At 45.9% G+C, this 27,065-nt stretch overlaps 1 protein-coding gene across 4 annotated transcripts in view; it reads left to right on the top strand.

Moving 5' to 3' along the window:
• The window catches only part of RALY (RALY heterogeneous nuclear ribonucleoprotein), a 155,706-nt gene that overhangs the window by 110,329 nt on the left and 18,312 nt on the right, over positions 1-27,065 (top strand). For all 4 annotated transcript variants that reach the window (XR_010921035.1, XM_067554476.1, XM_067554475.1 and 1 more), the window contains 2 exons: positions 9,230-9,494; positions 19,844-19,916. Coding sequence is in view for 3 of the 4 variants with exons in the window: in XM_067554476.1 (XP_067410577.1) it covers positions 9,230-9,494; positions 19,844-19,916 (338 nt within the window). In the remaining variant the exon portion in view is untranslated. The remainder of the gene's footprint in view (positions 1-9,229; positions 9,495-19,843; positions 19,917-27,065) is intronic.

Below are 27,065 nucleotides of genomic sequence, written 5' to 3'. Positions count from 1 at the left end.
CAATGGAACTGCTCATTTGCACCCGCTCATGATCTGGCCCAATTGATTTCAATGGAAATGTGCTGATTTACTCCAGTGGGGGATCCGGCCTGCTATTCCGGTAGGAATCGTTCAGATATCCTTCTTTCTATTCTTGCCATATATTTGTTGCACGGAGGCAGCTTTACCCACATTCCTCCTACACAGTCTGAGACAGCTCAGCTTGCTGATGTTATTAATGTTTACAGACAAACAGCTGGCCAGAGATTCAAACATTTGTAAATATCACCATTCTGGGCTCATTAGAATTTGGAAAGCATTTAGGCTAATAGCAGGCTGACGCTTTCCTAAGCCAGCACTTGAGATATTGGCATTTTGATTCTTCAGAGATATGGTGATGAAGGCAAGATCGGATTTGGGTGGGTTTTTTCTAACCAAGGTTTTTAGGGTCCCTGAGAGAGATGAGAATGAAAAGGCCTTTATCTGCCAAGATAGCCCAAAGCAGGAAAGCTAAGGAGACATTATTTGAGCTGGTTAAGAGCTAAAATAAACTTGATAAAATGCTAAGCAAATTCTAAACATCTTATTCTGAAAGCCACCCTGAAACACTGAGGTGGGTTGGGAGCATTTGTTAATAACAGCCACCAAATAGACTACTAGTTTTCTGCCCATTCTACCAAGTGGCTGCATAATGCAATAAGATTCCTACATACCTGTGCAAAACCCAAGAGCAGCCTTTGTATACACTTAGCTGGTGTGAGGTGGATGATGGTATTGGATTCAGTTCCACCCTCCAAGCAAACACAAGCAAGCAGATTAGATTCCCTCAGGAGGGATTTCAGTCTGCCACACTCCTGAACCAGGTTTTGAAAAGAGCATACACAAAAGCAAGCACACCAAACATCAGGGCATATGGAATCCACTGCAAGCACCCAGCATGGGGTTTTTATTGCACTTAGCTATGCATGTGTGCAGAGTACATCTAGCATGGATGCCCTGGGGTTCGCACGTGACTAGATCCGGCATACAGGATTTTCAAAACTGGCCCCAGGTGAACTCAGTGTTATATTGTCACTGGTGAGTTTCCTCATCCTCTTTCTCTTACAGGATTCTATTCGCCCTTAACAGCACCATGCAACTTCCCTCTCCACTAACTTTAGGTGTCTCCTGGGCAGGGGAGTTCAAGGGCCTCTTTCTTCCATTATACTTCTAGGATTAGAAGGGGTTCAGAGATTAAAATGATCAGGGGCCTGAATAAACTTTCATGTGAAGAGAGAGGGGAAAGATTGGGACTGTTTACCTTAGCGAAGAGATGGATAAGAGGGGACATGGCACAAGTATCTAAAATAATGAATGGTCTAGGGAAGGCATGTTGGGAACTTCTGTTGTCCCCATCTCACAACACAAGAACAAGGGGACATTCAATACAATTGAAATGTGCCAAATTCAAAACTGATAAACATGAAATGCTTTTTCACACAATGTACAGTTAGACTGTGGAACTCACTGCCACAAGATCTCATTGAAACCAAAAGAATAGCAGAATTACAATGGGATCAGACATTTTACATGGATAGCAAAAGTACCCTGAATTATTATCATAAATACCAAAAAAAAAAAATCAACACGATGTCCAGATGCGGCATAAACCTGTCTCTGATCTCTAGTTATTAGGGGGTTAAGAAGAAACTTTCCTTGGGCACAGGCTACCCTATAACAGCCTGGAGCTGGGTTCCTTGCATCTTCCTCTGGGCATGTCTACACAGACAGCACTGGTGCAGCACAGCTTTACTGATGCAGCTGCACCACTGTCACGCTTCGTGCAGACCCTCCTTACACCCATAAGTAGGTTCTCCACCTCCCTGAGAGGCAGTAGCTATGTTGACAGGAGAAGCCCTCCCATTGACTTAGCGCTGTCCACACCAGGAACTCAGATGGTGTAACCGTGTCACCCCAGGGTGTGAATTTTCTGTAATTATATTGACATACGTCTGTAGTGTAGACCAAGCCTAAGGAACATCTGGTGCTGGCCACTGTCAGAGAAGGAAACCTGATTTGGCTGGATCACTGCTCTGGTCCAGTCTGGCAGTTCTTATCTTCCGTAATGCTGATGGTGAAAGTAATTGATGTGATGTGTAGACACTGATCTTTGAGGACCCAGATTGAGACCATACCATCCCCTCAATTCACCCAGGATCCTGAGCACCTGCCAAGCAGCAAGGAATATCCTAAGGCAGGTCAGGTTTGCTTTCCTGGGATAAAGAATATGACCAATGGAGAAAAGCAGTTTAGACTGGAGCTGCAGCTGTATTACAACAATATCCTGTTTCTTCCCTGGAGAGTGCCTGAGCACATCATGCTACAGTGCATGGGACATTGTGAAGGTCACAGTTCATCATGTACTAGTCCCTGCGGCCCCTTGTGCTTCCCAGTCGATAGCAGAGGACGTTTGATTGATCAGTGGTACCTGGGACTTCTCATGTGTGAAGAAAACACATTTTCTCCCTGCAGTTGCCAAAGGCATTTTCCTAAGGCAAGACCTTCTTCTCAGGGCCTGAGGCAAAAGGCTGATTGATCCCCTGGTCCAAATTATTGAGGGAAGTAGCATCATCTTCCCTTCAGTTCTCCAAGAATCCTAGAGGAAGGCTAACAGCCAAGTTCTGCTTTGCTTAGGGCAAAGTAGCTAACCTACAGTTCACAGACAGGGTGCAAGTAAATAGTGGAAAACCAAGTGAATTCCAACTCTTTGCCCTAGGGACTGATTTTCCTCACACATACACAGGGTAAATCAGGAGTACTTCCTTTGACTCCAATGCAGTTACACCAGTTTTATCCTGGTTTAAGTGAAATCAGAATCAGGCTCTAAGCCTGGAGTAGGCAAACAGTAAAGACAACAGGACATATTCCAGGAGCATTCTAAAACCATGAGTCATGCCCCCCAGAATCATAACTCATGGAATCACAGAGAATCACAGAGCCAAAGGGAGTAAGCTGCCCAGGGCCAGATTCTCAAAATTATTTAGATGCTTAAATTAGGAGCATTTTGAGGATCTGGGCCTCAATTCCCATGGATTTGGATGACGGATTATCTCAGTTCTCTTTGTAAATCCCACCCTTTAACATTTTCTTCCAGGAGTTTACATATACAATGTCTCAATCCCGGAGTCACTGAAAAAGAAGAAGAAGAAGAAGAAGAAACAAACACACACAAAAAACCTCTAGCTATTCTAAGCTGCAGGAGTGAAAAGAAAAATGTGAACATAGCAGCCCCAAACCAAGTCCAACTTTTCTAGAATGGAATCTAGCAGTCATATTGCTTCCAATCTTAGTGTTGAGTTAATAGAATCAAAGAAGACAGAGATGGAAATGATTTATTAGGCCATCGAGGGCCTCCCCCTGTACCCAGTAAAGGATTGTTCCCTTTCACATATTTCCAAGTGCTTTGTATAAATGATGAAAGGACAGGACCTTTAATTCCTTTGTGCTTTTAAAATTAAATGGCTGGCTTAAGAATGTTTGACAACATAAGAAGAGAAAGGATGCACGACAGTGTGGTGCTGGTTGGCTCTGCATTTTGGCAAAGAGGCAGCTGCATTTCAGCAGAGGTTGATGTCTGTGTTTTTGGTTTGCAAAGTACCTTGGAAGGAAAGGTGCTATGTATGTGTAAGTTCGTCAGTGTGGTATATGCAGTGAGGGCACATTTTCTGTCGCCCTGAATTTTGAAGTGAAATTCTGAGGCAGAGATTCATATTCCATCTCTCAGAGTTAGCTTTTCCCATGTAAGTAGCATACAATATGTCTGAAGCATGCAATAACATGTTCTCCAAAATCCTACCTGCTTCTGGAAAGAGGGAGAGAAAAATCAGGATGCTATCACTGGACTGCTAAAAGTTTTGTATGTGCTCAGCAACCATCCAAACAGGCATGATGTCAGACAGAGAGACTGACAGACAGAGCAGGACTAGAGATTTAATTTCACAGAACTGTCAATTCAGCCTTCTCCTTTGTTTTGAGAGATGAGTCCTTTTCTCAGCTGATGTCTCTGGAATACCACAGGCAAGGAAATCGGAGCAGCATGGCTTAGGGTTATGGAAAATGGATTGGAGTTAGTTAATAGCCACGTCACTGAGTGGCTGAAAGCCTGTCTGTTCCCAAAGTAACAGTGACATCTCCTGTTCATCGGAAACTCAGCTAGTTGCAGCGCTAGGCATTCACAAGGCTGAATTCACAAACTCTACAGCTGAAATGTAAAAGCAAGACTAGAGAGACATCAGATTGCCTGAGGCTGCAGAACAGGGCGTTTGACTCCTAAATGTCATCATCTGTATCCACAAAACTGAGCCCCTGACAGATTGCAAGTGCAAAACCATGGGTGCAAATGCTGATTTGTATTTATTTTGAGCAATATAAACATTTTTAAAAGGTGTTCACTGTGCATTAAAGAGACAACCATTAATGCAGGAGCTGGGTTGAGATCACTTTACAGATGTGGCCCTGGAACTGTCGTTAAGTACCAACTGGTAAAAGCTTTTCTATATTATTTTTAAAGCTTTGATTTATGAATAAAAATACTGAACTAGATTCTCCTCAAGAGCAGCTCAGTAAAACCCTAAGTACTAGAGAATCCTGATAAGTACAGAATATCCAGCCTCAATTCTCCCATGGCTGAGGCAGAGTCCTTTCCGTCACAGGCAGGGGCTGACTCTGAACCTTTCAACTAGAGGAGACACGATCACCACTGTATAACACTGAGCATGATGATGTACAGAGCATCTCCTTGCTCTGTGCTTGTTGGGAATTGTCTTTCCTTTTTTTAAGAGCATTTTTTTCTAAATAATTTAGTGTTGGCAAAACTTCACAGGGCGTAAAATTGACATAGCTGGAGATTGAAGCCCTTAGGGCAGGTGCAGCAGAAGCAGGTGGAGTGACATCCCAACTCCATCCTGCCAACGTGCCTGAGTCCAGCTGTGGAGGATTTCAGGGTCCCTGGTACATCAAACCCTTGGTCTCTCTGCAGAGACTGGCACTGTAGGGCAAATAGTGATCACTGATATTAACACCTACCCATTGGGGAACAGACTTTAGTCATCAACTCATTCCCGGTGGGCCGCTGAGCAGCAGTAGAATATGATAACTGCTTTCCACAAACCCCCACTTGTGTTCAAGACAGGTAGCATAATGACAGGGAAGCGCAACGACAACTGTTCCATTAGGATGAAATTCAAGAGCGTCTACACGAGGCCTATTCACCACTTAGCTCCCCAAACTAGAGCTTAGGGGAGACAGGGCTCATGCTACTGTTTGTGTAACACCAACAAGCCCCGGTCATCGGCGGGTAGGATCCAACCTGGCACGCCTGAAATGTAATGTCTGAACCTCTGCTGCATCAGCTAAAAGCCATGTGGCCCTAAGTTAAGGCTGTAGCAGGCTCATCAATCTCTAGCTGAGGTACGTGCCACTAGAGGGGGACAGAGCATCCAACCAAGCAGGCCTGGGTTACATTTGCAGAGGGGTGAATTTCACTCTTGGTGACCAAAACCCATTATCCAGTGAAGCGACATTAATATATTGTTTTTATTCCATGCTGGATGTTGTTATGTAGCTGAGATTGCTATTTGCTTGGACCTGCAAGGTGAAAGCTGTTGTTTTGTGGTGTGAACTATAACTCACCAGGAACTGCGTGGAGGCCAGCAAATTCACTGGGGCTTTTTACAAGTGACCAGAAGGGGTTTGCAATCAATCAGACCAGAGCCTGATGAAAACAGGAGCTCCCGGAGTGAGAAATGGTTTGGCTCCTTGCACTCCTGTATTTCAGGTTGTCATACGAATAAGGATGACAAGACGGAATGAAAACATATCTGATGTTGAAATTCAGCAGTAGCTGAGACAGAGATTGTAATGAGAACATGGCACCCAATGCAGATGTGCTGTGAAAGCAACAGATGAATCAATTAAATGTTCACCCATAATCAAAAAGAGCATTAAAACCAATCATGTAGCCCCAGCCCATGGCGCATGTGTGAGGTAGTTTGCTAACGGGGCTCATTACGGGAATTTGTTTTTCCAGCCTTAAGAAAATTCTAATATGTATTACAAACCCCCAAACCAAGTCAAACACCCCAGGTCTCATTACAAACTCAGCCAAAGCTTCATAAGGTTTGCAACCTTCCAGGCAAACCCAGGCCCAGGTTATCTATCTTGATTCAGCATGAAGCTAAGTACATGCCTAACTTTCCCTGCTCACATGCTTAAGCAGCCTGCTGAATCAAGGCCATAGGAAAAAGGGGCTCAGCTGTGATTTCATAACCATGCAAAACTTGTCATGCAGTCAGCTGACACCAGGCATTTTTGACTGGGTTTCAGTTTGTGTTCAGTGAAATCCAAATCAAATCAAAGTTCAAATCCAGGGCTGACGGGATGGGAAACCAAAATAAACTGCTAACCTCATTATAGTCTAAATTCTACAGTCCTTTGAATGCATAAATTACTTACTAAAACCAGTGGCTTTGGCTTCCAAGCCAGACTGCCCTGTCACCCAGGCCACTGAGATTTATTACAAGAGTGTGACAAATATGTTCAGTTTCTATATTTTTCTCCACCAATAATACAGCTGCTTATAATCTGCTGGGATTTTTTTCTATTTATGATGCAAAAATTATGGATAAATGTAAAAATCTAATCTAATCTATCTATCCCCATATACACATTGCCGTCTGTCTGTCTATCTATTCTCATATACACCATGCTTTCTGTGTATGTATCTCTTTTTGTATTTATACCATGATCATCATTTTGGTATCTGAGCTCCTTACAAGAATGTGAACAAGCAGTGAAGGAAATATCAAACTGTGGAGAATTCTTGGTGTAATGCTGGTGTGTGATTTACACAAATAACATATGCACAACATGATTATCAGCTGACTCTTATATTTCACCTGGCTCTGAATCAGGACTCAGAGATAGTTCTACATTCACAGGATTGAGGAAGAAAAAAAGACTAACCCTAGTGCTGTGAGAAGCAACTGAACTTACTAATGGACACTTAATACCCTGTGCTCCAAAAGGGGTCTGACTCCTGTGGGTCCCGTTCAGCCTGACCCTTGTGGAAGGAGGCGTCTCTGCTCCATTGCATGCATCACACAAGGGCTTGTCACAGCCATAGTCTCTCTGCTTGGGGGCATGCAGACTCACACCACTCCACACAGGATGGGGAAGGAGGTGGAGCCACGGTCCTGTTCCCTTCCCCTTCACATCAGCCACAGAGCAGGCTGGGAATGCCATGGAGAGCAGGTTTCATCCTCCTAGCGGGTCACCACCCCCAGTTCAGGGCTGTGCCTAGATGACACAATCTAGCCCTACTCGTGCCTTCAGCGGCATTTAAATGCTGTGAAGAACCTGGATTGGATTTTCTGTGTGACTGAAAAGGACAAGACATTACAGGTGTCTTTGGTAGCTAAGTCAATTAGGAGAATCCAAGGGGATTTCAGCACAAAGTGCATGTGTGGTCATGTCTCATAACTTGCACTGGTGAGCTGATCCAGTGATGCTATGGACTGCCTGAGAAAGAGCTGTGCATTATTCAAACAACAGGATGCCAACCAGAATGGAGCACATAACTTCACTCTGTTCACTGCACGAGGACTCAGATCTCGTGACAGAAAAGAATTATGCCAAAGGAGAATGGAGAGCCTAAAGTTTGCCTCCAAAATCCATGTGCAGGGACCTAAATAATAGGTACATGAGTGGGTGAAGTCACAGCCACCTTCTCCCCAGAGCAGCCATCTGAGAGCCCTCAGAAACTGGTCCTTGGAGTTTCATTTCCAGTTTGTTGAGGGAAAGCTGCAATGAATTTTCTTTAAGTGACCTGAAATCAGACTCTGAGTGAAGGGGAACAGAATCAAAGATTTTCTCTGGAAATGGGATCTTTCATTATTTCTAATGATTGATTTTTTTATTTAAAATAATTTAATCAAATATACAAATGACAGTGCAGGAAAACGAAATCGGAACACTCACCCATCGGGCGTGTATTCACAACATCACAGACCCTGTTCTCGTGGTTACTAGAGGCCATAGGAACCTTCTGATATCTCTGTACAGTCTTTATAGGTGAAAGAAAGTGAGTCAGATGGTGAATACATTTAATTTAAAATGTCCAAATTATAGCTCTGATAACTGGTATAAACCTTGAGTCTAGGAAAGGAGCCTTGCAGGAACTTACTTATGCACGAAGCCATCTCACTCAGGAGCAAATTGAAATATTTCTGGCATGGGCCTGGGTAACTGATTATTAGTTCCTGATCCTGAGAAGCGTTGAGCAACCAAAACTGGATCAACTCCAGGAAGAGCTGAGGGTATTCAGTGCTTTCTCATATTCTACTTCAGGCTCATGTAAACACAGGAGGCACAGAAGATGTGGGATTGGCTTCACCACATCTCTCTGCTCCAGCCTGGAGCAGGGTCCACCAGGGAAGGCAGAAGTTTGTCCTGCTGAGGAGGAAAAATTAGCAAAACCCTGGTACTGGCTTTAGTGACACCAACTCAGAGCTGAGCTGGCATTTGTTATGTTGTCTTTCTGTTGTAGAAAAGAAAATGAAAGTTAAAGCCTGGCTCTCTGCTCTGTTTAGCTTTCTAATGCCAAGTACAAAGCAATTCAGATTGATCTGGGGAGTGAATAATGTATAAGCTGTGAGAGATAGTGGGAAATGTGAATCTGACATGGTGTTCCAAGGCCAGTACCACACTGCATATTGAAAATAGCTTACGGTACTACTATGTATGCTCAGGTACAATCAAAGTGACAGACAAAAGCATCCTGGTGAATAGTATAGTTCTACAGCAGCTCAGCTAAATATTCACTGTAAATAGAAGGCTGAAGTTTCTAAATCTATGAAATCTATCTATCGGGAAAATCTACTCCACCCATAGGGAGCTGGAGTAATCAAGGTTTACATGGGTAGGGCCAAGCAGGTGAGGTTGTGACATGCAGCCCCCTCAAATGCAATGCTGGGGTGGAGGGCTGCAGCATAGCCTCTTCTGTTTGCAGCTGCAATTCCAGCCACAGGTCTGGGGGCACCTGCAGTCCCCCAAACTGCTGCCTGAAGTGATGGGGTTATTTGTTGGTTTGCAGCTTGACGAAGGGTTGTAATCCCAAATCTCTCTCTTTCTCTCTGCCTCCATTTTTATTACATTCATGCTCTTCCCTCTCACATGGCACACCCTTCCTGACCCTCCTGACTTGTTTACTCAGGTGTTCAAGATGTCATTGAAGGTGCAGACGAGTAACATCACAAACAAGAACGACCCCAAGTCCATCAACTCCAGAGTCTTCATTGGGAACCTCAACACAGCCGTGGTCAAGAAATCAGATGTGGAGACCATTTTCTCCAAGTATGGCAGAGTGGTGGGCTGCTCCGTTCACAAGGGCTATGCATTCGTACAGTACTCAAATGAGAGGCACGCACGGGCTGCCGTCCTGGGGGAGAACGGACGAGTACTGGCCGGGCAGACACTGGGTAAGGAGTCCTCATGTCCTCTCTCTAGTCCTTGTAGTCAAGGCACAAACTCATGTCATGAGCTGCAGCTATAGAAGCCATTAGAGGGGAGGCCCAAAAGCACAGGCCCATGAACTATCACATGTCTCCCTTGCTCCTAAGGCCTCCCCCTCACAGCCTCTGCAGAGGCAGGAAAGTGTGGAAGGAGCCATTTGTATGATTCCCCTGCTGGACAGGAGAGGGATGACGCCAGGATTTTCTGAGAGTCTTTGATGTCCGTAGCAGGCACTTGCCTTGCATGTGCAAAAGGCCTGCGTTGCTTGCAGATCAATCACAAATACCTTTTTCAATTGTAGCTGATTTTAAATAACTTCTGCACAGCATATGCAATTCATTCTAGGTCTGTCAGGGAGTTTGCCTGGAGAAAAATAGATGTTGTCCATCCGCGTGTGTGTCATTTAGTTTTTATCTGTATTTATTTTATTTATCACAGTGGGTAGGCAATAGAGAGTAAAAGTCATAGGAGCAAAAGGCCTTGTTATTAATATTATTTATATTCTGGTCACACCTAGCAGCCCTAAGTAAGCTCAAGGCTCCGTTGTGCAGAGCACTGTATATACACTGAGTCAGAGACGTTCATTGTCCTGAACAATTTGGAAACTAAACCAACAAAGGGTGGGATGGGAAACAGAGATGTAGATAAGTAAAGTGACTCACCCAAAGTAATACAGGAGATCAGTGACAAAGCTAATCATAGCAGGAGGTCAGCGAAATGTGTTATGTTAGCCAGTGACATGTAACAGAGCACCACATCAAGGCTGTCGTCTTGTCCTGTGAAATGTATTAGGAGTCCTTGTCTGGAGCAGCATTGAAGAACTGCAGGATCAGCGCTATGTGTAGACCCACATAATGTGGCAGGTCTGTCACCTACTAAGCATGGCTATTTTTGAAGAGTTCTTAAGGTGAATAACATTAATGTTGCTGCTCTACAAGAAACTCATGCTGCACACTCTGAGCAAGCTGCAAGATACTAGATTTATGGCTATGAACTCATTGCCACTATGAACAACACAAAGTACAGCCTTGCCACACCCATCAGGCATAGTCTTAAAGACATCACAGACTTGGAGAAATCCAAGACCATGGGAAACTCTATTGCTGCAATAAGAATTGGCCAACTGACCATAACAAACACCAACAAACCTCCTAATCTACAATAGCAGGAGCCTGCATTACCATCTTTTCCACACCCAACTGTGTACCATAGTGACTTTAATAGCCACCACTCACAATGGGGCTATAGCAGAAATGATGCCGCTGGTTAGCAACTCAGAATGTCCATCTCCTTTACTACCCTAAACCAGTGATTTTCCACCTTTCCAGATGATTGGATCCCTTTCAGGAGTCTGATTTGTCTTGTATACCCCCAAGTTTCATCTCACTTAAAAACAGCTTGCTTACAAAATCAGACACAAGAATACAAAAGTATCACAGCACATGATTACTAAAAAATTGCTTACTTTCTCATTTTTACCGTATAATTATAAAATAAATCACTTGGAATGTAAATATTGTACTTACATTTCAATATGTAGTATATAGAGCAGTAGAAACAAGTCATTGTCTGTATGAAATTTTAGTTTAGTTTCATTTATGCGTACCCCTGGTTGAGAACCACTGGTCTAAGCAACCAGGTACTTTTAACTTGGCCATATGGAACTAAACACTACCCAGCCCTCTGTTTTCTGATGAAAGGCAATACTGGTGTCCCCCTGGAAGCTTTACAAACGGTGCTTGTAAACTTTCCTTTCAGCCAACACCACTCCACTATTTTGCATGTCAGCTTTGGAGTTCTGCTGATTGAATCAATGCTGAAACTATGCTGGAATTTCCTCAAAGCAAAGTGTATTGCATGTGCTACAGAAGGTGAAGATAGGATACAGTGTCTTAAGCTTATTCCAGAAAACGATGACCTTGTTCACCTTCTCTGAAAGCTGCCATGAAACACATTCCTCATGGCGATGGAAGGGTATATACTCTTTGCTGGCAGCCAGAGACAGAAGCCCTCTTTAAAGGGTATGAGAAGAGCAGTGATCCAGACACAGCAAAAGCACTAATAGAATCATTGAACTCTGCGCGCCTGAAAAGATGGAACGAGACAGTGGAGGGTCTTGACTTCACTCATTCCAATTGCAAAGCCTGGGCACTCCTCCGTAAGCTTGGAGCTGCTGACCCAGCAAAACGCCATCAATCGAAAATGACAGCTAATGCCATCGCCTGACACCTTCGCCATAATTCAAAGACCAAAACTGACAAACTGACTAGACAGAAGGGTCGGAGAGAGTGCTTTCTAAATGTCTGACAAAGCCCCAGCACTTCATCACTATCATCCCCATACACTAGAGAAGAAATAATCAAGGCCCTCATGGTCACTAAAAGTGGAAAAAACTTCTGGTAAGGATGGCATCTATCCCGAATTCCTCAAGAATTTGGGGGCAAAGAGAAGAGCATGGTTGGCAGACGTATTCAGTGCCATACATTGGACAGAGAAGATTCCAAAATTCTGGAGTGAGGTGATAGTCACTGACTTCCAAAAATAATGGGAAACCACCAATTGATGCTGCCGGCCACTGCCCAATATCACTCCTCTCCACAGCTCACCAATTAATGGATAGGGTTTTACTGGCCTTCTCACTCCTACCTTTGAGGACATCCTGGTTTCAGACTGGGATGAAGTTTCTGCGACTAGGTTCTCACCATTACTAGTCACATTGAGGCTGGCTTCTAATGGAATCTAAAAACTGGAACAGCACTGATAAATTTCTTCGGTGTGTACAACATGGTATGGAGATATGGGCTCTCACTCAAGGTTATCAAATGCCATAGCACTAAGTGACTCCTGGTCACCATGTTGAGCAACCATATATCCCATGACCTGTTGAATAGGCAGATCAGCAAAGCATGAACCTCAGTGTTGGTCTATTTCAGGAATCTGTGCTGGCTATTTCACTGTTCAACATCTGCCTTGTTGATTTACCTGACGAAACTTTTCATAAGTTCTTCTGTGCTGACGACATTGCTGTTGTGACACATGGCAAAGACCTTAGCACCATCAGCAACATCCTCTTCACCAAGCTCAGTACTGGAAGTTCCATCCCAACACCTCCAAAACCTTGGTAATAGCCTTTCACCTAAACAACAAAGCCACCAAGGAACCACGTAATGTCTCCTTTCTCAGTCAACAGTTTGAAATGAGCCCTGTCCAAAGTACTTGAGTATAACGTTGGATAGAAAGTCTGACTCGTAAAGCTCATCTGGAAAAGACATGGAAAAAGTAAAAGCAAGGACTAAACTCATCCAAAAACTCATAAGCACAACATGAGGTGCCAATGCACACACACTTCAAACAGCGACTCTAGACTGGTAGACCTGGCCGCTAAATATTGCACACCAGTCTGAGCCAGCAGCTCACATACCACATTTCTGGACAAGCAACTCAATGCTGCGATGAGTATTAGAACTGGAACATTAAAATCAACTCCCATCCAATGACTGCCCATTCTGGCACATATCCTCCCCACCCAAAATCCAGAGATACACACGCACACAGCCTGTGAGTACAACTGAACCATGGCCAATCTGAATTTACCAATTTATGAGCACCACCAGAACTTTCCAAAGACACATCTGAAATCCCACAAGCCTTTCTGGGATGAGGCCAACACTCTTAAAGAGTCCTCGTTCAATCCTAAAGCTCAATGGAATGTCCCAAACCAACATCTAATTGCTGAACCCTCAAAATAACTTCCAGACTTCAAGCTACGCCAGAGGCAATGGCCCATACTGAACTAATTCAGAACATAACATGGCAGGTGCTGTCATCTCCAGAAGATGAGAGACAATGCCTAACGTGACTAGACACCAGTCACGAACTATGAACCACATTGTCAATCAGTCCCTGCTTCGATTGTTTGCTGGTGGCATTTCAGATTTACACTAAGACTCTTCTGAAGCTGCCTACTGGCTTATTCGTCTGGCCTTGGTTATTTGAACAAGGCTGCTCACTTCTCTTGCCATCTGAGAAGAAGTGACAGAGTCAGAAATAGAAACTCTTTCTCCTGAGTCCCAGGCCCTGCCCGTTGGACCATGTTTCCTCTTGCAGGTGCCATACATTTTTCCTTCAAATCTTCCACTGGAGACATGCCTGTTGTAGTGGTGCCATAGTGGCCATGGGACCCTAGTGTATTATAGGCACTGGCAGCCGCTTGTGTTTTAATCACCATGTCGTGCAGACCTTCTCTGAACAACTGATTGAAATGCCAGCAGCTAGTCTGCGGTGGTGCTTCTTCCAGTGACAGAGAGATGTGAAAGCCTTTATTCTTCTATTTTGTTATATATGTTACTATACAAAGCTCATCACCATAGAATCTGAGCACCTTCTAGTAGTGCATCAAGCAACCTGACTACACACATCTGTCACATGTGGTTTGTTCTCTCATCCTCTCCCCAGAGGGAGAAGCATGTGCAGGGGGGTGTCTTGTTTTGGTAGCTGTTTTTTTTTTTTTTAAATAAATATACCTGTTGCTCTGAGTTTATGTTACAGAAGACAAGGTCAAATAAATGCACCTGGCCCTTGGAGAGGAAAATGGTGAAGTTTGTGATGCTCCATAATTCTTGAGAGAAATCATTCCAGAGTCTTGGATCATTCCCAGGGAAAGTTCTTTCTCTCCCACACTGACAAGCCCATGACCAGTGGCCTGCAGCAAACAGTCCCCGGCTGCCTCCTTATTTTGCATGTTGCTCTGAAATGCCACATGCTGAGGAGCTTTTGTCACCAGGTACAAACTGAGAATTGGAGCTGAAGACAGCATTTTTAATCAGAACTTGGCATTTCTGAGTCTCCACCAAGCCAGGGTTGTTCTGAGGGCACCGGCAGTACTACACACCTAATGTAAGAGATTTGAAACCCATTTCCACATTGCTCTGATTCAAGTACAAAAATCTGAAATGAGAACTTGAAGTCTGGACATGTTTTAAAGAGGCTGTGTATTTATTTAGCCAGTGAAAGTCCATCCCGGGTGTGTTCAAACAGGCAGATTTTGATCTGCATCAGAAACTGCTTTTCATGTTTCTTCCCTGCAAAGCAGAAGCAGAATTGAAGGCCAGAGGTGAAATACAGCTGCGGTGTCACTTTCTTCTATTCCAGACGTCATCCTGATGTTCAGCAGAGCTCACAGTTGCATGGACAAGACCTTGTTGGGGGAGGGAGGGCAGACAGGCATCGGAAGAAAACGTTATATAGAATTTACTAAAAATAGGCAAAAGTTGCCTTGCCATGCTTCCTGCAGGGAGGTCAGAGCAGAGGGGCGACTCACAAATTGGGACATTCCAGGGTTCTCCAGTTACTCGTCTCACTCAGCGACTTCCACACAGATCAGATCAGCCTGCATCTCAAAGGAGGATTGTTATAGCTGCCAGGACTGCAAGCTCCATCAAGGAACTGAAAACTGTCTCCCTCTCACCTCATCCCCACTGACAAGCTTTCTACAGTCAGAACTCAGCTGTCAGTTCTGAGGGTGATGTGACAGCCAGAATAGACTCCAGCTCACTCCCCTTCCTCATCAGGGGACTGGGGGAACGCTGCACATTCACACACAGCAGGCAGCATGGAAGGGAAATGTAGACCCAAGGAAGGAACAGTAGGCCTGAGTCCCTGTCTGGCACCTGTGGATAGAAAGGACTTCCAAAAAGGAGAGGTCACAGCTGCTCAAATATCCCCCTAAGCCCCTTCTCAACAGGGGGCCCAAAGATGGCCACCTAAGCCCACAAAGGGAGCAGGGGTAAACAGGGAAGGCACCTGGCAGATGTGTTCATTAAGAGCATCTCCCTGTCGCTTGCCAGCTGCAGAGCTCCATAGATCCCCAGCCAGAGGTTAAAGCCTCCTGCCCTTGGCAGAGGGCAGCTGGGTGAATGCCTCATCTGGCACAGCTGTCCCCACAGACTCAGCTGGGGAGGACTAACTGCCAGTGAAATTCAGCCCCCTCCAGAGGCCATCCATGCCCAGTCCTAAACCTCTATAGACTGAAAGAAACTGACAAAAGGGTGTGGGAAGGCAGAGGACAGAGGAGCTGTGCCCACCACCAGCAGCACCACTTATCCTTGGTTGCCACCCCCTTTCCTTCCCCGTGCCCTCTTCTTCAATGAGTGGCCTCTCACTTCCTCCTGTACAAAATGCAAGGTGGGCTGTCAGTCCAACACGCACAAATTGCAACCAAGGGAAGGCTGAGACAAGGTCATTTGATCCTTGGGGTCTAGATCCACAGTGAGAAGCTGGCCTGGTGCAGTAGAGATGCAGTCAAGGAACAACTGACAACTCAGTGCATAGCTGACTGTTACCAGCCAACCAACTGTCATTGGCACAGGACTCTTTGCCCCCTTCCCATCTCGCCACATCACACTGAGCCATGATCAGGGGGATGAGCAGTGACGGGGGATTGTCTGAGTGCTGCTTCTTCAGAGGATTTGTATTATTTTATTTTTTAGTGGTGGGGGCAGATTTGGGGTGGATCAAGGTGCAGGACCACCCTGCTTCACCTGTGAAAGTGAAACGTCACTTCAAAGTAATCAGAGCTTTGGTTCTCTAAACTTATACTCAAGCTTGGATGGGTCTGGAAAGCAAAGCAAGAGCAATCATTTTAGGGGGATTTTCAGAATTGGCAAAGCCAAGTGTTCAAAAGCACAAGTCAAGCCCCCAAAATCATGAGATTGTAAAACAGAAACAATGACAAAACTCTTAGGGGTTCTGTTTATTTCCCTTCTGGTTTTGGAATTTTTGGGGTACAGTCAGGTCCTGTTTCTTTCAAGCTTTTCTCTGCAGCCAGCGGGAGAGGGGAGGCTAGACATTTACTTTTTTTCCAGTGAAAGAATCTCCCCTAATCACATGACAGGAGCTGGGGCTGAAGGAAAAGCACTAACTATCATGAGATTCATGATAAAAGCATGAGAGCTGGCAACACTATCACAGTTTCTTGTCTGCAGACTGGCCAGAAATAGCGGCCACTCTCAGTGAGCCAGATACTCAGCGGGTGGAAACTGGCACAGCTTCAGTAGAGCTCTGCCAATTACGTCAGCTGAGTGTCTGGCCCAGTTCGATTTAGGGTTTTGAAGCACCAGTTATAACAAAAAGTTCAAGTCTGGAAAAAGGCTCCAGGTGTGAGTGTGAGGTGAAGGTTCAGACCTGTTGTTATATTTGATCAGATCAGCTCCTCCAGCCTCAGTCAGTACCAGGTGCCAATGGCGCCGGGCCCACACTGGGAAGGAGCCCATTACACACCCGTCTAGCCCATCCACCCAGCTGTGTCTGGATCTTGCCCAAGGCAGTCCAGCACCCAGGCCTTGCTGTGTGAGCAGCTCCCAGCCAGCAGGTCCTGCTTGCCTGTAGGGGGCTCGCTGCCCAGCAGCAGCCAGGCTCTGCCTGGCGGACACAGTCGCCTTCCAGCAGGGCCAGTGAGTGCGGCTAATGGGTAGTCGGTGGGAGTGGGTCATGGGGGAGGCACTGGGCAGTCAGGGGGGTGCTGGGTGGTGGGGGAGGTTTGTGGGTTTTGGGGCACTGGGCATAGGAGGGGCTGTAGGGGGTGCTGTGCAGTTGTGGTGGTGGGGCTGTGGTGGGGCGCTGGGCAGTGAAAGGGTTGTGAGGGGCGCTGGACACAGGGGTCTGTGAAGGGGATGACGGGCACTGGGCGGCGGGGGGTAGTGTGCAGGGCATAGTGCAGTTGTGTGATGTCTGTGGGGGGGGTCTCTGGGTGAGGAGGCACTGGGCATTGGGGTCTGTGAGGAGGTATCAGCAGAGGGGCACTGGGCACAGGGGATTGGGGGGTGCTGAGCAGGAAGCAGTGTGGCGCGGCACAGGCCCGCCCCCGAGGGGAAGGGGTGCACTGGCATTGCAGGGCCGGGCGGGCCAGTGTGTGTCTGGTGGCTGCTGGTTTGTCAACCATGCCCTCAAGCTGGGCCCATTGCCCCCTATTGGCCCATGGCTCCGGGGACCAACTCTCCCCACCCACCCCCCGCACCATGCCCCATTGCCCCCATGGGAGGCGCACAAATATGTGTGGCGCTGGGCCCACAAAAGTTTAATCCAGCCCTGTCCATAGTGGGTTGCCCAAGGGCACTGGTTTCTGAATGACCCAGCCCATGTCCAGTTCCGACCACACTGGCTTCTCAGGAAACACTGCAGGCAGGCACTCTATGCGTGAAATAGCTCTTCCTGGAAAGCAGGGTCTTTCCTGCTGCCATTGTTAAGACAAGAACAGGAATTGGCACCAACCTAAAAGTTTTATTAAATGTATTTACAATGGAAAGTGAAACTACTCGGAAATGGGGATTCTGTTTTGCTACAAACTCAAAAGGGGCCTTCTTTTTGGTGCAAATGCGGGCATTTCCATGAGAACTGAGGCCGTTCCAAGATGAAAGGTGGCTTCAAAAGGAGAAGCTTGACAATCAGAATGGGAGTTTTTGGGTGGGTCTTGCTGTGAAAATAGCCTCTTCCTCATTCTTCACAATGGGGTAGACAGAGGAAGGCTCCAGAGAGCCATGAGTGGAAACAGAGGAATAGGAGTTTGTTGTTGGCAACGGTAATGATGCAGAGATGAAGGGTGGGGAGCTAGAAAAAGAAAGGGACACAGAATATAATTCCACCTGCATGCCAGGCCTCCAGTTTCCCCTGATACAGCATAAGGTCAATCCTCGGAGAGCTAACTGCACTTTATTCATGTGGTTTAACGCTACACATTTCCTATACCAGTTGCTTGCCCTGATGAAGGCTCCATGCCTCTATCTCTAGCTATGCCCAACAGCAGATGGAGTTAATTGCTGTAATTGTCCACCCAGTGGACTTTGATTGAGTCTCCATTAGAAGACGTTAAGCGGTGGCGCTTTATCCTTAGTCAGTCGCCATTTCACAAGTCAGAAAAGTAACCAGCAGCTGGTGAGACGGAGCCTGGCAGGGAGGGGTTTCCCCAACAGTGAATGGGGGTTGAAGAGAGGTTGTGCTCTGTGATGCTTTGGGAAAAAATTGTAAAAGCATATCTGGCTGTTTCTTTCAAGTGAAAGCTCATTGCTAACACAGAAACCTCTACACTAAATTGCTCAAATTGACTCAAAGAGGTCATTGCACACACTGCTACATAGTCATTGGGTGTCACTCCCCAGGGGCCATCCAGCACCCCCAGACACCCTTCCACTTACCCCACACAGCGGCCAAGTTTTGTGCCCCTCCCACAAGCATGAGCACATAGATCAAAAGCAACCTCTCTGGAGTCCTAAGAAGTCCAAGGGAGTCATGTCTAGTGTGTCTAGCATAGGTTTTTATACAGCCGCTATCACCATGATATCTGGCTGCAGTCCCTGGATTCAAAGGATGGGGCTGGCTGGCAGCACACTGAGTGCAATTCTTGAAGAATTGAGGGGGTTCTGGGAGGCTCTACCAGGCAGCAGAGAATCGCTCACTCCCAGGCTCGGAAAGTAGGACGGTGCAATATGTCACCTCTCTGATGGATTGTTTCTAGGCAGTTTTGTGTCCGTGCCCAGAGTTAGTTTGCTGAGGCTTTGTGCAGATTTCATGAAATTGGCCATATCTCTCTATTCTCACGTCTAATGCACTCATTCAGCATGGAGGTTCAGGACAGAGATTTCCTCGGCTGATCAAAAAATTTCATTCTCACCCTCGCTGGAATGAAACCTGTCTCTGAGATCAATTGGGGTGACTGCAGACATGCTTCTGCACCCTGTGCAGCTTTTATAATGGGCCAATCAGAGGAGACCTCAAAGGGGACTTAAGACCTTTCCTTTGTGTCCTATATTTAGTATTAATTTTAAACTCGGAGGAAGAGAAATAAATTGTAACTATCAGCTAGCAGCGGCAAGAGGCTTACACATTAGCCGTGCTTCATAGAGAGAGCATTAAATTCTCTTTGGAGCCAGTCCTAGAAAGACATGAGCTGCTCTGACTTTAGGTGCCTAGATTGGCGTGCATGCAGTGGGTTCTCTGATTAGAAGCTGATTGTTTGCCAGCTGCCTTAGGTAAGGGACAAGAGGCTTGTAGAGAGAGCGGCTGCTTTGGATATGTGGACAAGACCCAGCAGGAGTCCCAAAATGCTAACAGAGGCAGCAGAAGCTCCGCAACGCTGTTTGATTCGTTAGCACAATACACCGCTCACTGCTAGGCTAGGCTGTATGCAGGTAACTGAACCATATAATGTGGGGATTGCATGTGTGTCAAACAAGACAACTGCATGTACTCAGAGAGCCAGCTCTGTGTGTGTGACATGATTTTTATATGATAACATTAATCCAGGGGGGTTGATTCATTGCAGATATCAACATGGCTGGAGAACCTAAACCCAACAGACCCAAAGGGCTGAAGAGAGCAACCTCCGCCTTGTACAGGTAGGCCTTCAATATGTCACCAGTGTGCGATAGGTGTGATGGCTTTCCAGCAGGGGGTCCCAACCATAGCTGTGTCTCCCAGGACTGATATTTCACACCCCTCTTGCTGGGCTCTCTCAGCTCCCCCTCCCATCTGCACCGTAAATCTCAGCACCTGGCCCTAATGCTGCTCACTGCCCATTCAGTTCTTCCTTCTGCAACACGCAATGGAGCTGGGCTACTCTGAGCCCCAGGCTCCTTACCAGAAGCAGCCCAACCACCACAGTAGGCTTGAGTGAGCACAGCTGGGTGGCGGGAGAGGATGCTGGCTGACATAGCCTAGGTTTGGCCAGATGACACAGGGGGGAAGTAACGGCTTTATTGGAGTCTTCACCAGGCCCCCGAAGGGAAGGAATGAAAGATCCATTCAGCTTTGACACGGTGCAAATCAAAAGAAAACATCTGCCAAATTCAAAGGTTTCCATCCCGCACTGATGGATCCGTAAAGCTTCACTCACTTTTGATACCCAGCTGTCATGTTAATGAACCTTCCCTCCCTTGCCTCCCGCCACAACTTGCTTTTAAGCCACACAATTGCTTTAAGCAAATCTCAATGTTCTTTTCAGTGGCCACTTTTCAGCCCTGTTTCTGCACCTTGAAAAGCCCCATCTGGAGATGAAAGGGAAACAAGCTATTGTTCTGCTGAGTGATTATCCCAGGGCTTTCCTCTTTGCCCAGATCAGTCACCTGGTGTCGTCTTTGTGACAGTGCCTGCCAGCAGCCAGAGACACATCAAGTGCTGTGCAGCCTGCAGTGGGCGGGGGGGGGGGGAGCGGGGGGCAGAGTATTTGTTCCTGTTAATGGCATGGCAGAACTGGAGACATTAGAGAGGCAGGAAGGATATTTCCGCTGTCTAGCACAGGCCGCTGAGGTATTCCACTCCCAGAGCCTCAGTTCAGAGAGCACTGGGGGTACTGGATGGCCTGAGGGATTGGTAATAGGATGCAGATCCTTTCCTTGCTAGAGCAGCCGTTTGCACCTGGACTATGCGGGCAGCCACTGAAAGCCACAGCTACGGGAGGAGGGAGAAGAGTCTAGGGGCACTTCTCCAGGTGGGTGTGCAGGCCAGTTTTAAAAAGCAATAGACAATCTGGTCCAAGGGAGTTAGGAGCAGCCCAGCTTTCACTGAATTTAATGGGATTTGGGTGCCAGACTCCCTTCAGCCACTCAGAATATCCCAGGCTCAGTTCTGTCAAGCCAAACAGGTGCAGGCGGGAAGGAGGCAACTGCAGTGCAGCACCCTGTCTCTAAGGGCCAGTCTGTTACCCTGCCTAGCCCCCATCCCCTGCCAGCTAAGCACAGATGAGATGGGGGCAGTCAGGGGAAACCCAGCTGTCAGCCAGTCGCCCACCCACTGGGTCCTTCTCCTGTTCTTCCCTCCAGATGAGTGAGAAGGAGAATAAGAGACAGGGGAGATTTGGAGGTGGGCTAGACAGGAGAAGAGGCTTTGTTGGAGAGGGGAGATGTGGGGGAAATGGAGGGACAGGGAGGACTTCAGAGTGGGGAACTGTAGGACAGAAGAACCTAGGTTTGGGAAGCAGGTGTAGGGGGACAAGGGAGGGGAAATTTGGTAGGGAAGACCTGGGAGAAAGGATGAAAGAAATAATGATGGGGGAGGAGGAGGGAAGGAGATACAGTGGGGAAACAGAAGAGAGTGAGGGGGCTGGGCAAACAGTGCCGGGGACCCTAGCACACCGGAAACCAGGACAGCGTGGGGAATGAGAGGGCAAAATGGAAGAGTTGGAGGAAGGGAGGAAAAACACCAGGAGAAAGAACAAGGAGGGAACACGGAGCTATGGAAAAAGGCTAGAACACAGGACAATGGGAGGCACCATGGGACATGCGGGTGGAGCCTGAGGCATGTGAAGGGGCACAGGGTGAATTGGAATGAGTTGGAATACAGTGTTGCCAGCTCTCCAGATTCTATCATGAATCTCCCACAACTGGTGGTTTTCTTAAACCCCTGCCCTGGAGTCATGTGAATATAGGATATACTTAGCTTTCATTGGAAAATACAGTAAGTTTCTGGTTGCAGAGAAAAAATTTGAAAATGTGACCCACAGGAAGGCTCAAAAACCAGAAGGCTCATAAAAAAACCCCCAAAAAGTGTTGTTTTTATAATATCTCATTGTTTTTATGCCAGTGTCATGATTTTCTAGGATTTGACTCATGATTTTTGACTGCTTGGTGTTGGCAACACTTGCAGATAACAAGAGAAAGAGACGCAATGATGATGATGGTGGTGGGATTTTTTTTTAAAAATGGAAACCAGGAGAGAATAGTGGGGAGGTTTTCCCATGGGAAAAAATAAGGTGAGGAGGGGAAAACAAGAGAGATATGAAACGGAAAAAGCAAGACCTAGAGAGAGAAAGGAAAAGGAGATAGAGGGAGAAGATGGAGCAGGGAAACAGAGAAAAAAGAGAAGATAAAGAAAAGGAGAAATGGAAAAACAAGCAAGAAAACATAACTCTTTGGTTATGGTGAACTAAATGCAATATGTGGGATTTAAGTGCTGTCTGGGCCTTGTGTTGCCTCTCTGCACTAGTAAGAATTTCACCCAGTGTAAATTGGCTTCTGTTTCCTCCTATAGCTGCATTTTATTGATGTTTCCCTGGCAGGCATCCCACTGCTCTGTAATTGTTGGGAGAAAGGACGCCACAATAATGCTGTTTTGGGGATTTGAGTTTTATTACTTGGTGGCTGTTAAAATAGGGCAGGCGTTTATTTATTATTTTTAATTACATGAAACCGTGGTGGGCAATGGATTTCTTCTAAGCCTACAGCCCCTGATTTAGGACACTAAGAAACTCCCTGAAATAATTAATAGGAAAAAATTAAGAGGGAAATGGAACAGTGGGAATGATCAGAGCTGGTTTGCTAACAGGCAGCTCAGAGGGAAACAGACGGCTTCCCCAGTCACCCAGGCAACAAACTTTTAGCCAGCTGATCACCCAGAAAGACAGCCACGTCCCTGATGGGGAAAGACCCCAATGAGGTATTTCTCTCCTGGTGTTTGGAGATACTGGTTACTCTGGGCTGAAATCCTGGCCCCATTCAAATCAATGGGAGATTGTTTTGCCATTGATCCTGTGTATTTAAATTACATGAATATTGCTGGCTACGTGTTCTGGCTAGTGAGGTTAAATGGCAAGTGTGGTCAGGGTTGCAGCTCTTTCATTATTGTTACCTCCAGCCGTCTTTGTTGCTCCCCTCCCCAGGGAAATAGTGACATGTCTCTAAAGTGGATGTTGTGGGCCAAGCTTCCAGAACAGCAAGTTTTGAGCGCAGGTTCAAATCTGAGCGCTTGCATCTCTAATTACTCTATTTGTGTCCACAGTCAGGTGCAGTAGGTGCAGGCACATGCGCTCATATTCACCCCTGAATAGTGCACGAATTGCATCCAGAAATGGGAGACTCCTCCCTTCTGGTACCGTGTCCCTAAATGAGACCCAAGCCAACCAAAACTTCAGGATCTCTGCCTGCATCCCAAAAAATTGATCAGTCTCCTGCAGATGCTCTCCTCACAGCCTCTGGACAACTAACTCTTCCTTCCCCAGCCTCCTCCAAATGGAGTCTTCCTCCCTGCTCCTAGTCCTGGACAACATCTTCCTCTCAATTCACTTTCTTTCTAGCACTGCTAGATGGGCTCCTTGATTGTCCCCTCTTAGACCCCCCTGTCCAAAGATAGACAGTTTTTCATTGTTATCTCAAGCTCCCAAGGACGCTATCTTCATCCACTCCTGAGTCGGAGCAGAGACACAGGACAGGCAGGTCCAGAGATGGTACCTCCGAGTCAATGCTGAATCACATTACTTTGGGAAAAGTTCATGCTGCCACTTCCCTTGCTATCTCTGGATAGAAGACTTCAGGCTCCAGGCCTGTCAATCCAAGATCATACATCAGTGCTATAGATCCTGGAAAGAAAAGAACCACCCACTCTCGGTAGATGTGGACGGGTTGGATGCCCCTCTCTGAAAATAGCTTCTGCTGAGACATTTCTGAGTTCAGAGCCCAATAGTTAGTATCTAAAATCAGCAATGAGACCATTAAAACCATGCATTTCACTGTGCATACTGTGCCTGTACCCACAAGGCAATTAATTGAGAATATGATCTATGATGGCATTAGATTGTCTGCCCTGGGCTTATAAACTGTTGCATATACTTATGGGGCGGATGCCATTAAATTCTGCTGTCTGTTCTAAATCTTTGTCCCCCTGAACGAAAAGGAAATGAAATTCCAGCAAGGCAGACTGGGAAGGAAGCTGTGGGTGCAGGGAAAGTTGCTTTATAGCACAGTGATTTCAGAGCCATAAAGCTCAGCATAGAGGGAAAGATTACGACTCTGAGGGATGGAAAATCGTTTCTTAACTACCAAGGAAGTAACCATTTATTCTTCAGCCCCTGTGTCTTTATAGTTACCATACATATGTATGCAGTACTGTATATAGGAGTACTATATGTGTATATATAGTAAGTGTACATATACATGGGTACGTTTGAAGATGTTCTATACCTGTATGCAGTAGCTATAAATAAACTGCAAGGGGCTCATGTGGAAAATAGTGGATGTACTCTAAGCCAAATCCTGCCCAGCTTACACCCCCACTGAATTATAGGAGCCAGATCTCATTTGTTTTTGTGTAAATTGCAAATTACTCAAAAGGAGTTATTCCAGATTTACGTCATCATGGGCTATAATTAGACTTTGGCCCTCTGGGTTTGCATGGAATGCAAGTCAGGGAAAATTGGGCCCTCTCTACCTATGTGGATGTACAGTAGATACAGATGATAGAGATCATTTTAATTTAATGTATATATATCACACATGTGGTCCATGATATCAGTTGTCTTCATTCCATGCAACCCTGGAATAAAGTGCATTTATCTTGCATCATTTATTCCTCACCTGCACTCTGACCACTAAGCCATTTCTATTGCAATTACTAATGTGCCAGATTTCTGAGCATCTTCCAATGGCTGTCATTTAGAGAGAGAGAGCGAGAGAGAGAGAAAACATAGTACAAAAACATTTGCTTTCACCCAAATAAGGATCAGGTAAAATGTGGGACTAAAAATTATACTGGTCTGAGTTCCAGAGCTAGCAAGCTCATGAACCAATGACAGATTTAAACTTTGCTTTCAGACCTAGAAACATTTATGACAGTTCACTGGAGAGCTCTGAATCCCAGCTTTTCAGTGATATTTAACTGTCATCATCTCCATCACTGATGAGTTGTAAGATTTCAGCTCTTGAAGTCACAGGTCCTAATCTATAGGAATAGTAGTTTAAACATTTTTAGACATTTTGAAGCTGTTTTGGTTCTAATTTGTCTGTAACATCAAGGGCTCCACATGGTAACTCTGATGCTGTAGAGGCATTCAGATTTGTGACAGACAGATAGATGCACTCATGCAGGATGTTACTTCACCTCTCATGGCTAAGGTATACATCCCAAGCTCATGTCAATACACATCTTATACCACCACATGCCATCATGTGTTTTCTCCTCACCTCTTTTCTTTCCCCCTAGAGCCAGCTGATTTTGTAAATTATTGTAGCTTCATTGAAGTTATGGAAGCTAGGCCTATTTACACCAGCTAAGGATCTGGCCCCATATTGTTTTAGATTTTCAAATGGCCTCATTCACCATGCCTGCAAGAATATCCATATGAACATGGAATACCCCTTAACTGTGCTCATAAATCAGATAGATACAGGTGCGAATGGGAGTTCAGTACACTGTTGCTGAATGTGTGGGTGTAAGGACAGGTGTGCTCACAAATATTGCAAGCAAAATCAAGGAGTCGCATTGGAAAATGTGGTCCATATTTTGACCCTATCCTCCAACTTTTCACATAACAAACCTCAAATGTTTCTTCTTACCATAAGCATTTTTGAACATACTCTGACTATCCAAATAAAATTGACCCAGGCTTTTGGGGTCTTATTCCTGTCACTCCCAATCACCCTGGCATCTCTGCTAGTAAGTTGCAAGCCACTGCATGCTGAGAAATGGACATGTGGTGGTGTACAGTGACCAGAAGGTGAACAGAATGTCAGCAGCAAATTAAATCAGCTAGCCCTTTTCTTGCCCTTTCCCAGGAAATCATCCTGTCCCATTCCCAGAGGTTGTTCTGGCTTTTGTCTTTTGGAATGATATGTTAATGGAATTTTTGGTATGTTTTATTTCTACTTAACTAATTTAGTTGTTATAGTATAGAAGCAAGTCTTGGCCCTGAACACATGTTTGAACATCTCGAAAGTAGCCCAAAACATGACAACCTACTTATGAGCTTTAAAAAAAACCCGAGAAACCTGTAACTGCACCTTAGCACCCTCTATTAGAAAACAGTGGAATTGGCGATGGCAACTATATCTCTGCATTGTGAAACAGCAGATGAATCTGGAGAGGGCAGGCGAAACAAGCTGGTGAGATGATAGGTGAGCGAGAGAAGTTAAGTGCAAAGAACTTCAAGGAACCATGGGCTCTGTCTCAGAAGTCACCAGCTCTGACAACTTGTGAGGTACACAAATGGAGACTAGGATCAGACCTGCCTCTCTCTTTTCTCTTCCAATCTAAGCACAAGGGGAAAAAATTCTCCTACTAGATTGGTCCGCTGTGGAATATTGCACATCCCGCATGAAATTCATCCCAGTGCAAGGCCCTCCAATCTACTACAGTCCTTCTCCCCCAGCTCCCATTGGAGCTGTGCCTGGGAGCTGCAGGCCAAATAACCACTTGGAGGTGCCTACACACCCCTGCAATCATAGGAGAGCTGTCTGTGCCAGCTCCACACAGACAATTGTGGAGGACGGTTATCGGGCAGGATAAGGATCGACCATCGGATCTATGTTTATGCAACTCCACTGGCCCCGAACACCGTATGCGCATGGCAAGAAAGGACAGAGGCCATTACTGCAGCCCATACATAGGAGTAACAGCCTTGCCACCTGTATTAGAGGATAGACTTCACTTCCCTCACCCTCCCATTCTTCTTCCACAGCGTCCAGTTACTTAGTCTTTATGTCAGAGAAGGGACTCTCAGGCCGTATGTGCAGAACTAATGGAGCTCAGCAGTGAAATCAACTCTGGACGACCAAAGTATC

The sequence above is a fragment of the Emydura macquarii genome, unplaced genomic scaffold (assembly GCF_026122565.2).
Source record: "Emydura macquarii macquarii isolate MOO-44397 ecotype Brisbane River unplaced genomic scaffold, CSIRO-AGI_Emac_v2 contig_1483, whole genome shotgun sequence".
NCBI classification, from domain to species: domain Eukaryota; kingdom Metazoa; phylum Chordata; order Testudines; family Chelidae; genus Emydura; species Emydura macquarii.
The sequence above is the reverse complement of the archived record's forward strand: the minus strand, read 5'-3'. Positions and strand labels throughout refer to the sequence as shown.